At 33.8% G+C, this 13,105-nt stretch overlaps 1 protein-coding gene across 1 annotated transcript; it reads left to right on the top strand.

Annotated features, from left to right (window-relative positions):
* The first annotated feature begins 5,553 nt into the window (after window positions 1–5,553).
* On the top strand, window positions 5,554–11,577 carry gdpd4b (glycerophosphodiester phosphodiesterase domain containing 4b). The gene is given in 15 exon segments (XM_051677000.1): window positions 5,554–5,736; window positions 6,029–6,129; window positions 7,036–7,097; window positions 7,100–7,137; window positions 7,406–7,465; window positions 7,589–7,687; window positions 7,805–7,823; window positions 7,826–7,891; window positions 8,202–8,347; window positions 8,758–8,803; window positions 8,806–8,839; window positions 9,306–9,456; window positions 9,992–10,107; window positions 10,109–10,196; window positions 11,548–11,577. Coding segments are annotated over 15 exon segments (1,239 nt in total).
* Window positions 11,578–13,105: the final 1,528 nt, after the last annotated feature.

The raw sequence follows: 13,105 nt of genomic DNA, 5'->3' as shown, positions 1-13,105 counted from the left end.
AGAACCGTACGGTTCGGTAAGTATTGGCACTGCGGTTTACCTCAAGTTTATCGACGCATTTGGAGCACAAGGTTTTACAAAGAAAACAAAGCATCAAATAGACACGCACAGTTACAACCTCCACTAATGCACCTGAATGGCTCTGTAAATGGATACGCTCCACCTGTGTTTCAGGTGGGTCATCTTGATGACATCACTGTTCTGCAAGCTTTGTGTGTAGTTCAAAATGGCAAGCAGAGAAAACGAGTCGCGGATAGAGAAACCCCCTGCTTTATTCTGTTCTCCTGTCTGAATTTTTTTCTTCTTCAGTCAATTACAACAACGATGGTCAAAAAACGTTTACAAAACAGACACTTTTTGCAGACATCGCTTCACACGAGTGCTGTATACTGGTAATACATCGATATATGATTATTTACGCCGAAATCACCGGGGAAAGATAGCGTGTGGTGCACACAGAGCCGCATATGATTAAAACTAGAGCCGCGTCACAACATCCCTCGTATCCATTTTAATAGCAAAGTTCCTTTTATAGTGATGTACAGCTTTCTAATATTGAATATATTTGCAGTATATTGTTGATATATGTAGCATAACAGTGCAGGCATTAAGTTAAAATGTTGATTTAGTAATAAGAGAAAAGTTTAAAAAAAATATTTTTTAGTTAAAGACTCTAAAGAAAATTAACCATGGTTTTACTATAGTAATATTGTAATAACCATGACTGTAATAACCATGACTGCTGTCATTATGGTTTTCTTGAAATCATGGTTTTGATACAATTAATCATGGTTTTACAGCAGTAATCCTGTAGTTTCCATATAGTAACCATGATTTGACTATATACTGTAAACATGACAGTAACATGTTGATTTTGTGGTTATCTACAAATACCATAGTTAAAATATCGGTTACTGTAAAACAATGATTTAAATTTTTTTTTCAGGGCAAACCTGTTGAAGTGTTTGTTACCAAATATTCAAATATTCTACCAAGTATTCTTACTATGGATTTGGCAGTAATATATATTTTTTCTGAACATAGCAAATAGCGAATCGTACCGAAACCGTGACCCTAAAACCGTGATAGAAACCAAACCGTGACAAATTTTAACCGGTACACCCCTAATATATGTATGTATGTATGTATGTATATATATATACATTGTAATGGTTCAGATTTCTTTATACTATTTACAAGTATTTGCACTGACATGTACAACAAGTATTTAAACGGTACTTTCTCTTTAAGAATGCCGACAGAACAGCATTTGTTTTGGTTGTTTGTTAAGGAGACTGGAGTCACATACAGCTTCTTTATTAGAATTCATTGTTTCTTTTTTATTGTTTGTTGTTATATACACTACTGTTCAAAAGTTTAGGGTCACTTACTCATTCTTTCTTTTTTTTTTTTCTTCCACATTTTAGAATAATAGTAAAGTCATCACAACTATGAAATAATAGAAATGGAAATATGGGAATTATGTTGTGACTAACAAAATCCAAAATAAATCAAAACTATGTTATATTTTAGCATCTTCAAAGTAGTTACCATATGCCTAGAATTTGCAGACATGTACTCTTGACATTTTCTCAACCAACTTCTTGAGGTATCACCCTGGGATGCTTTTTAAACAGTATTGAAGGAGTTCCCATCTATATGTTGGGCACTTATTGGCTGCTATCCTTAATTATTTGGTCCAAGTCATCCATTTCAAAAACTGTTTTTTTAAATAATATTTTAATTTTGTAATTAAATAAATTAATATGTTGGCACAAATATAATTTTGTCTACAAAACTAATTTCAAACATTTAAGCATACGCCTTCAAAAGATTTTTAAGATCATGAGAAACATTTCAGTCAAGTGACCCCAAAATTGTGAACGGTAGTGTGTGTGTGTATATATATATATATATATATATATATATATAAACCTTGTGTAAATTGTCAGCTTTATGCTAAGCTAAAATGCTATTTCTAGCCATTTTACATGCACATGTTTCCAGACCTGATCATATTTTTTTATCAAGAAAATTCACGTTGGATCATAATTTCTTTTTTTCTAGTAAGACCTTTGATGTTAGGGCAAAAATCTTATTCTTGATAATAATTTTTGTATTGTTTTCCTGTAAAAATATCTAAAAATCCTTAAAACAAGATCAATTTGATTTATCTTGTTTCAGAAACAACACTGCATAAGATATTTAGGTTTTTCAGAGAATGTATTTTTAACGTGTATTTTGTCTTACTGTACTGGCAGAGTTTTTATAGTCAAAACAAGTGAAAAAATCTACCAGTGCTGATGAAGTAATCCAAAGTATTTACTGACCTTGAGTAATCTAACCGAATATGTTACAAATGACATTTTACAGCATGTATTCTGTAATCTGTAGTGGAATACATTTCAAAAGTAACCCTCCCAACCCTGTATATATATATCATTTTTATCATTGAAAAGGAGTTACATGGTGTTTACCCTGTAGTACACATCTTTGGTTTTTGATGAAGGGGTACATGAGCCTTACTGATGGTGCTGTGGAGGTACTAGAGAAAACAGTGGCCTACATTAAACAGATTTTTCAATAGTGCTTTTCATTTATTTGTGCAGAGGAACATACAGACTGCACTTAGGCCTTATGTAATTATTTTTAGGCACTCGAAAAGGAGTTGTCAATGTAGTTTAATATGGACACAGCAAAATCATGTAAGCAGAACAGCTAAATCATCAAAGAAGTTTATTGCTCTCTCATTTTGAAAACTTCTTGTTTGTGGAGTGCTGGTACCCCTGGATAATGCTCTACAGAACAGATAAAGAGTCCTAGAAGACTAAAGGCCCCCATAAAACACTTTTTTTTTCTTAAGTGGGGTGAATATATTTGTTATGAAAAATGTTCAAAGTGGGCTCACACTGACTGATCCAATCACAATGGAGATTAATTTGTTTAGAATACTGGAGATGTTATGAAATTTCAAATACCATTCAAATGAACAGGAAATGGTTAACCCTTTTCTGAAGTGGTTATTTTGAATAAGTATTATCTTAAGTTGTTACCAAAAAAAAAAAAAAAAACAAACAAAAAAAAAAAAAAGCATCTTGCTGTCAAATTTGTGTGAAGAATTTACAAGTTTGCTTGTTTTGAGTATTGGGGGGTTACCTCGCTCCCATCACCCCTGGAATCCACGCCCCTGATTGTATGTTATCCACAATTTCATCCATTGTTAAATTGATTATTGAGTTTATGTTATATCAATCATAAAGTTATTCAAATCGAGAGCCAATACATCAGAATTGGTTATCATCAGTTGTTTCTCCTTAAAAGTTTTTGCATAGAGACGATATACTGAAAACATCAACCACTAAGCTGCCAAGATTAGACAAGCACTACACAAAAATGTGACTACTTTTTGCAAAGCGGCCCCTCTTGTTATGTAAATTTTATTACATTTAGACGCTGACGCACAAAAATAGGCTTCCACTGTACAACACCGCAGGAAAACACACACACACACACACACACACACACACACACACACACACACACACACAGAGAGAGAGAGAGAGAGAGAGAGAGAGGAAAGGTTTGATGTACTTTTTGAAGCCCTCATAACAATAACTGTAGTGCCACAGCGTTACTTCCAGTTGGTAATGGGCCAGACAAGAAGCAAGGGTTCTGTTTTTTCACTCTAGAGCAGGCGTTTTCAAACTGGGTTCCATGGACCCCTAGGGAGCCGCCATGAGTTGCTAAGAGGTCTGCAGAAAAAAAAAAAAGACCCAATTTAACAATATTATTCTTTCATTCTACTTTTTAAAGAGTATAAATATATTTCAATTCAATTTAAAAAAAAATGTCTTCAGGTTTGTACATCTAATATTACTCTAACAGTGGGTATAAAAAAAGATATGTGCTCAACTTAATACGAAGTAATATTTTCCAGATTTTTAATATGATATTTTAAAAATTTATTTTCATTTTTCTTAATGACCTTTATTACAAAATAACAGCCAGTTATTTAATTTTGCAAACCACACATTGTCTTTATAATATAACGCTTACTTTTTTCTCACACAGTATAAAAGGGAATTTATATCTAAAATATAAAACTATACATTTTTGAAAAGGGGTCCCTCGCAAGGGGATCATCATGTTTGGGGGTCCTTGGTATCAAAAAGTTTGAAAATCTCTGCTCTAGAGAAGCGGACAGACCTAGGCACTGTCGCATTGACTGTGGTTGGTTCTGACCGGATTCGGTTATTCAGTGAGATATTGCGTTACTTATCAAACTCTATTTTTGCGGTTACAGAACTCAGTCTGTTTAGTTACTGTTGCCATGTGGTCCAGATTACAGTGATCGTTCTAAAAGCTTAAACAATGTGTCCACAATTTCTGTGACTAGAAAAGGACATGAAGAATAGAGAAAGGGACTTTTGCGCTTTGGTTTCTTGAGGGCTGAAAACTATTTCAATAAGTCTTTTCTGGAAAAAGAGCATGTAGTAACTTTCCAGTCCCATGTCGTTGATGTCATGATTACTGCTTCATTACATTGTAATAGTAGGTTATGATCCATGAATGAGCAGTAGGCTAATGTTTCTTTAAAATTTCCATCATAATTTATTTGATAAACAATGCAACACCCAATAGACAATTGTTACTAGCAGCCTTGCATGTAATGTAACACTTTACAACAAGGTTCCATTTGTAAACATTAGTTAATGCATCAGGTATCATGAACAAACAATAAACAAAATATTTTTAAAGCATTTATTAATCTTTGTTAATGTTTGTTAATAAAAATACAATTGTTCTTTGATAGTTCATACTAGTTCGTAGTGCATTAACAAATACAACTTTTGATTTAAAAAATGTATTACTATATGTTAAAATTAACATTAAGATTAATAAATGCTTAATTACTACATTGTTAGTTCATGTTAACTAATGTTGTTAACTAATGTTAACAAATGGAACCGTACTGTAAAGTCTTACTCTAACATTTACAATTATGTCACTCTTAAACAGTGGAAACTACATTGCTGAAGACAATATCAATGACAGATCACAAACAAAACATTCATCAGTGAGGAAATTATGAATTTTTCACTTGGATCTTAGTTTTGATTAACATGATGAAGTTTATGCACCATTAAAATAACAAGCTGTGTTATCAAGAAGACGACAACTGTTGTTAATTTTAAAGTTTTGTTTGGAATCTGAGATGACTTGCATGATGTACACTTAAAAAAAAAATGTTACACTAAATAAAAGTGCTTCATGTGGTAACATCTAAATTAACTGTTTTTATTAAAGTCAAAAATAAGGTTACATTACATTAGGTGACACCAACAATGTTCATTTTGAGGGTTAGATCAGATAGAAATACAAGGTAACAGTTGAAGGTTACCACGTTTTACAGTGCATGCCCATGGGACATGATTCTCATTTTATTGATTTTGTACAATTTCTCTCAAACAAAATCTATTTTTTGAAAGTATTGATGGATGACACGGCAGTAATTATATTTGTACAATTTCAGAACCGTATTTATTCTCCCTTATGGGTACAATACTGACCCGGCTAACCCAGCTGAAGTTGGAAAAGCTAAAGGTGGTACACCAACGATTACTGCAGCGATATGAGCACCAGCCCTTTTTCTCCTGTCTTTCTGGACTCTACGACTGCCAGTGGAGATGCTTCCAGCGCACCCATGCCCAGCCCGGACACTACTGCTGCTCTAAGGTGCTTCCATATATTTCAAATGCACATATACTTTATCTGTATATTATGTTTTGTAAAATAGCCACACAAGTTTAGTGTTCATGTGATCAAAGCAGACATGAGCTGGAAATTATGTAAATAATCAGAGTATTGTTCTTTCTATCAAACATTCCATACTACAAACTTTTGTGTCCTTATATGTCTTAATACTGTATGTGATTATTATAATAACATTCAGGTCAGGTGGAAAGTTTAATGACAGTAAGCTAGATATTTGTACATTTTAAAAGGATTACTGTCTTTAATATTGCAGCTGAAGTGTGGCAGTTTTGCTCTGATCATTCTGACTTTTTGTCTTAGTCTGGTGTTCCTGTACTTCTGGGCTGAAGCACAAAATTACTACAATGACTTTGACTGACTGGTATCATTAAAAAAAAAAACAAAAAAAATGTATGTCTGTACACAGCAAACTTAGATGACAAGTATGAAAAGTAGTTTCTTAAAGGGACAGTTCACCCAAAAATTTACATTCTCTAAAAATTTACTCACCTTCATGCCATCTAAGATGTGTATGACTTTTTTTCTTCTGCAGAACACAAACAAAGATTTTTAGAAGAATATCTCTTGCTCTGTTTGTCCATACAATGCAAGTAAATGATGACCAGATCTTTGAAGCTCAAAAAAACACATAAAGTCAGCACAAAAGTGATTTAAACATCTCCAATAGTTAAATCCATGCCTTCATATGTGATATGATAGGTGTGGGTGAGGAACAGATCAATATTTAAGTCTAATGGTATGGTATCCTCCCCCATCATATATCTCCATTTTCACTTTCACTTTCAAAATGTGAAAGAATGTGAAAGTAGAGATTTATAGTAAAATTGGACAGAGCTGAGATATTCTTCTAAAAATCATAATTTGTGTTTAGCAGAAGAGCGAAAGTCATACACATCTGGGATGGCATGAGGGTGAGTGAATGATGAGAGAATTTTCATTTTTGCGTGTACTATCCCTTTAACACTTTGATTGTAATTGCATTACTGTAGATATGATTTTTGTTTGTTTTTAAAAATGTAGAGAAGATTCAAGATTTTTTGAGAACTAAAAAAAAATAAATAAAAAAAGCTAAAACCAGGATAGATGTTTTTTTTCTTCTTCTTCCTAAAACCATTTTCAGTTTTAGAGGAGTTTTGGGCTGTTTTAAACCAGCTAAGACCCACCAACCAGGGTATTTTTTAGCAGGGTTAACAGGGATATTAGCTGTAAAAAATTCTAAGATTTCATACAATGCTACAGTAATATTTCTCTCTTTGTCTCCAGATTTAATTTAGGAAATATGGGCTTCTGGTTTCCGTGGTCCATAATTTTGCTGATTCTTGCTTTTTTCTGTTCACTTATGTTGCTGTTCTGCTGATATGTGTTATGAGAGCATTCATTCTTATTACCAGTGAGCTAAACTCATGTCTTTACAAAACCAAGTTTAAAACCAGTATAACATATTAATGTTCTCCATTATCACAGACTAAAACAGCTTATTGTTTTGTGTCAATGTAGTTTTCTTTTGCTTCTTAACATAGCTGCTTAACAACAAATTACTGATAAATCCATTCAAACAACCCTCAGGTATAGACTGCATTTACAGTACACATGCACTTATGCATATACAGTAATATGTTTTCATTCACAGCTGCTTGCAGTTTGTCTTCTCTCAGAAGGCCAGAGATTATATTTACATTGGTGTCACAAGGTAACTTCCTTCACATCTTACCTATTACACTCACAAAATTCCATCAAATTGGGTGTAAATGTAATAATAACTACTGAAAATGTAACACTTTATGTTTTATGTAGAACATATCTCTTTTGATAGATTGGGATCTTGTTGACTTTGATTCTCTCTATCGAGGCCACATTGGTTCTCACAGATTTATGAAGCAAGGAGTGGATAACTGTACTTTTAACTTTTCAGGCACGCTCACTATCAAATGTTTATCCCAAAATAATTTACATCATGCTGATCTTGACTATATACTATATACTATATATTTGTGACATTTGCCTATAAAACTTCCCTATTCACATTTAGGTAACTGCTCCATATCTACACACGTTCTTTTAATTGCTTTATTATAATGGCCAATAACCTTGCATGTATTCCAGCTCAATATGAGAGGTAAGTCTGAGTTTAATCCCTTCTTGCCAAAAATAATATGCATAAAATACAATATTTCTAACATCTTGAAAATGGAAGGACACACATTATAATTTATATAATGGTTTGTTGGCACCACCATGATGCAGTTCTAATACTATTATATAATAATTACAATTTCAAAAATTTAATAGTTTTAAAATATAATAATTACTTATGTCACACAAAGTGCACATTTTTATTGTGAATACAGTGCATAATGTCATTAATCGTGGTAAATCAGTAGTTAGTGTTACTATTCTCTGTGAATTAACAAGTGCCTTTGCTTAAGTAAGATGGATGGCCGTTATGGGGCTGTATGTAGCTGTTCTAGTCACTCTGTACCCGGTACCTCTGGGTATGCATTTCCCCTTCATTAAAGAGAGTAACAGCTTGGGGCCAGCTCCTGCTTTAATTGGACACAGGGGAGCACCAATGGCATGCTTCATTCTTCTTGTTCTTTGCCGTTTCAGGCTCAAGCACCAATCTTTGAATATAACCATTTGTGTTGCTTTTTAAAGGTGATGTTTATTTTGCGATATTAAATCCAATATTATCCATGTTTAATGTGCAAAGACAACTATAAGTAAGCCATTCGCAAATTGACTTCCCAGAAGTGTGTAAACATTGTGACTCTGTGGTGCTCTCAACATTACTCTGTTGGTTGGAGTGGTTAGACATGTCACTTTTAAAACAAAATAAAATACAATTATTATTAACTTAAAATAAATTATTATTAAATTATAACAGCACTGTACATGGCTGTATGGAATTTATAGGCCAGCAATGTATCGTACTGTATACAGATACAAGGAAAAAAAAAAAAAGTCTGTTGTATTTTCTCTCAGCTTGCAGCTAAAAATACCTTCATATCTTTTGAGAAGGCAATGGCAGCTGAGCTGATGGTCTGGAGACTGATGTCACTATCAGGTCGTTTGTAGCTTCTTAGAAAGGCTCTTTAATTTATAATGGATCTACAGTCTGTCAAAAATGATGTTCGTCTTTTAACATAGTGTGGAGAGATGGGCGTGGCCAAGCGACATCTGTGGAGAGTGAGGCCGGGAGAGAGAGAACGGTAAGGATAGACACCTGGGGAAAATTATCTCTGACAACTGTTTTGTGTTAACAGTGAAAGCTGGAGGTTGATAAAAGAGCAGCAGAGCCACAGTGAAGGGAGAGGAGACCTGAAGCTTACAACACTGCGGAGGGCAGCATGATTTTAATCTGAACCTTTGAAAAAGGACTTTGTTGAAAGCTGATGAGTTTTTGTGTGCCAGCTGAAAAGCAACTAAATAAATCACCCTGAAGTGTGTAAGCTGGTTCCTGCATCCTTATTTTCCCTTTTAACTGACCTGAGAGTGTCACACATAGTTTCATGTTACACCTCTTGCTGCAGCTACGATGGAGTACCTTTCCTCATGCATGATAAGAACTTGAGCCGGACAACTAATGTGAAAGATGTATTCCCTAACTGGACAGACACCTCACCTGCAATGTTTAATTGGAGAGAGTTGCAAAGGCTCAATTCTAGATCCTGGTTCTTCTCTGTAAGGCGGAGAGATACATTTTTTATTCTATAACAAGGAGTACAGTGCCCCAAAAATAGAATTTAGGCTACACTTAAAAATGTCTTTAAAAAAATCAAGAGACATTTATTTTAAAGAAAAATGGCACAAGCACACCTTTCAACCAAAACGTTTAAAAGAAGTAATTTGATAATTTTAGAGTTATAAATAGCTGTATTTTTTTAAATGAAGACAAAAGTATTTGTCCACTTTCTGGTTGTCAAAGCTGGTTGATCATTAATTTGATGAAGAAAAATTGCCTTGACACCAGATGGTTTAAAGTAATTTCAAAAATGGCTCAGAAAAGTTATTTTTGCAGATGCAAAAACCAGTGAAATTCAAAAAGTACTTTCTGGGGACAATATATGTTGTTATCAAGATCACATTTTTGCTATTGTCCTTTTCTTTTATTTGGGTTGAACAAGGTCAAAACAAGGCTAGACATTTTTCCTGTTTAAAAAAAAAAAAAATCTTTAAACAGAGTATTTTCAATATTAGTTTCCTAATTTTCTGCTAGCAAGACCCCTTTGGAACAGCTTTCTCTCTGAGTCCGGAGGAGCGTATGCAAGCTCAGAATCAGTCTGTGTGCACACTGAGGGCCTTCCTGGATCTGGCTGCTCAGCACGGGACACTAGCCACCCAGGGGTAAGCCTTATATAGACAGCTGGATATCCTGAATGCTGAAAGTCCTCAAGAACGAGTCATCTATTCACTCAAGTCAGGTGTGCCATTACACTGTTAATTCATTGCACAGTAGTGCTATTTATCTTTAAATTTGTAAATGTGTTCTGTAAAGCATAAATGTATTGTAGTGATAGTAATCAGTAAATGTGTAACTTGAAAGTAACTTGAACATTCTGTGTGCACCCAAATGGCCTGTTAAGTAAATTTAGTATAATGACTTTGAAGGGATAATTCACCCAAAAATGAAAATTCTCTCATCATTACTCAGCCATCCCAGATGTGTATGACTGACTTTGTTCTGCACACAAATGAAGATTTAAGAAGAATATTTCAGTTCTGTAGGTCTTTTCAATGCAAGTGAATTGTGGTCAGACCTTTGAAGCTTCGAAAATCACATAAAGGCACCAAAAAAGTAACCCATACGACTCCAGTGGTTTAATATATGTCCTCTGAAGCGATGCAATTGCTTCAGGTGTGAAGCAGATCAATTTTTAAATCTTTTTTTAATTTTTTTACCATTAATATGTTTCAGAATGTGAAAGTGAAAATGTAAAAAGAGTGGCTCAGTGACAATATCAAAACATTCATCTGTTTGTCTGAGCATCCAAACCAGCACGAGACAACAGCATGAGTTGAGTTTGGGGCGGGACTATCTGTTTGTCCAATGGCAGATGGGGCAGTGTTTGGAAAACAGTCATTTTTTTTGGAATAGAGTGCAACAGTCTGGTTCTGAAAGTAAAAATCCCATTCGTTTTCTCCATAAGGCAAATTGATTTTGAACTTTTAAACCTTTAAAGACAGACCTACTGTGAGCTGTGAGGTTGTTAATGGACATTTGCAATGCCTCATGGGATTGTAGTCCATTCCCTCATGAAAGATGATAAATACATAGTCTTGTACCTTTGTCTTTTTGTCAGATTTTCAATTGTTTTTTTTATTCAAATCAAAGCTTGTAATCTTGTGATTCACCTCAGAGCTGGTTGGTTTGGTTCATGGCTTAGTACCAAAGGTGTAATTTACTGGTGGGATGGGTTGGACATGTCCCTACCACTTTTTGCCTTTGACAATTTTGTCCCCACCACTTTTTAAAATAGCTTTCATCAAGTGTCTAATGCAGAAGAAACATCTCTAGTTCTTAAACAGGAGTTTCCATTTTGTTTTTTATAATAAGTGGCGATCAGACACCTGAGTTTGTTATGAGTGCCTGTTGTGGCTATTATCAGTGGCGTTGGTGAAGATGAGCTAAAATCATAAACTATTCAAATAACTGTTGATAAATGTTAAAAATAATATACATTGTGTATATACTAGTTTCATATGTTTTGTTTTATACCAACCTTGAGTGTACACTGTGTTTTTTGTATATGTGTGACCTTTTATTTTCCACAGAAAATACGCAGCTGCAAACATCAGCACTAACTTGTATGTGATCAGCGAGCTGTGGCTGTATTCTCTTGCCTGGTGTTCGGGGGCTCACTCTGTTACCACAAATGCTGTTCACATACTCAAGAACCTGCAAAGACCACTGTTTCTGATGGTAAATTACACATATCTAATAGTACATACTTCTGGTAATCAGTACTCTATTCCACTGCAGATTTCCTCTCTTTCTCTCTCATTACTGTTTCTCTCTCAGACACCAGTTGAGTACATGCTTATGTGGACTCTGACTGATTTGGCTTCCTTTATTCTTGTCCTGATTATTTTTGTGTTTCACTGGTGAGTACAAGCATAGAATTTGTGATATAGAGTAAGTGCATTTATTTATAACTGATATTTTAAATCACTCCATATTCCCTATAAAGTGCACTGTATGTGGTGTCAGCCATTTTGTAGTGTTGTCTGAATTCTAAGTGAACAATTTAATTCCCTAGTAGTGCACACTTTTTTAGTTGTTATATATTAACATAAATGGTAAATAATGATTGTTTCTTGTTGTCAAATAGTTTTATATAATAGCAAAGATGGTAAATAATTGTTTTTGTTGTTAAATTGTTGTTATATAATAACAAAGATGGTAAATAAAATAGTTTTTTGTTGTTGAATAGTTGCTATACAATAACAAAGATGGTAAATAAAATAGTTTTTTGTTGAATAGTTGTTATATAATAACAAAGATGGTAAATAATTGTTTTTGTTGTTAAATTGTTGTTATATAATAAAGATGGTAAATAAAATAGTTTTTTGTTGTTGAATAGTTGTTATATAATAACAAAAATGGTAAATAAAATAGTTTTTTGTTGTTGAATAGTTGTTATATAATAACAAAGATGGTAAATAAAATAGTTTTTTGTTGAATAGTTGTTATATAATAACAAAGATGGTAAATAATTGTTTTTGTTGTTAAATTGTTGTTATATAATAACAAAGATGGTAAATAAAATAGTTTTTTGTTGTTGAATAGTTGTTAGATAACAGCAAAGATGCTGAATAATATTTTTTGTTGTTGAATAGCTGTTATAAAATAAAAAGATGGCAAATAATCATTCGTTTAATTCATAAAATGTTTTCAGTCATGAACTTAATTATTAACATAATGCCATGTGTTTTATCTTTTTTGACTAATTTACTATTTAGTGAACTATGTGGCATTCTCTATAGAAGGAATAGTGAATGAGTGAACTAGTGAGCATTTTTCTATACAACCCTGGTTTATGTCCAGTGTACACTGTTGCTATTTGTATTGCAGGTGGAGGAAGTGTTGACTGGCTCTCTGTGTGAGAAGCAGTTCCCTATCTGTCACTCACTCGACGTTGTGTCGATGTAGTGACACTAGGGGTCACTCTTGGGAGCCCGAGACACCTCTGGTCTTTGATAAAAGGCCAATGAAAATTGGCAAGTGGTATTTGCAAGCCACTACCCCGGACATACGGGTATAAAAGGAGCTGGTATGCAACCACTCATTCAGATTTTCTCTTCGGAGCCGAACAGTCATGCTCACTGAGCT

Source organism: Myxocyprinus asiaticus, chromosome 38 (assembly GCF_019703515.2).
Source record: "Myxocyprinus asiaticus isolate MX2 ecotype Aquarium Trade chromosome 38, UBuf_Myxa_2, whole genome shotgun sequence".
NCBI lineage: Eukaryota > Metazoa > Chordata > Actinopteri > Cypriniformes > Catostomidae > Myxocyprinus > Myxocyprinus asiaticus.
The sequence above is the reverse complement of the archived record's forward strand: the minus strand, read 5'-3'. Positions and strand labels throughout refer to the sequence as shown.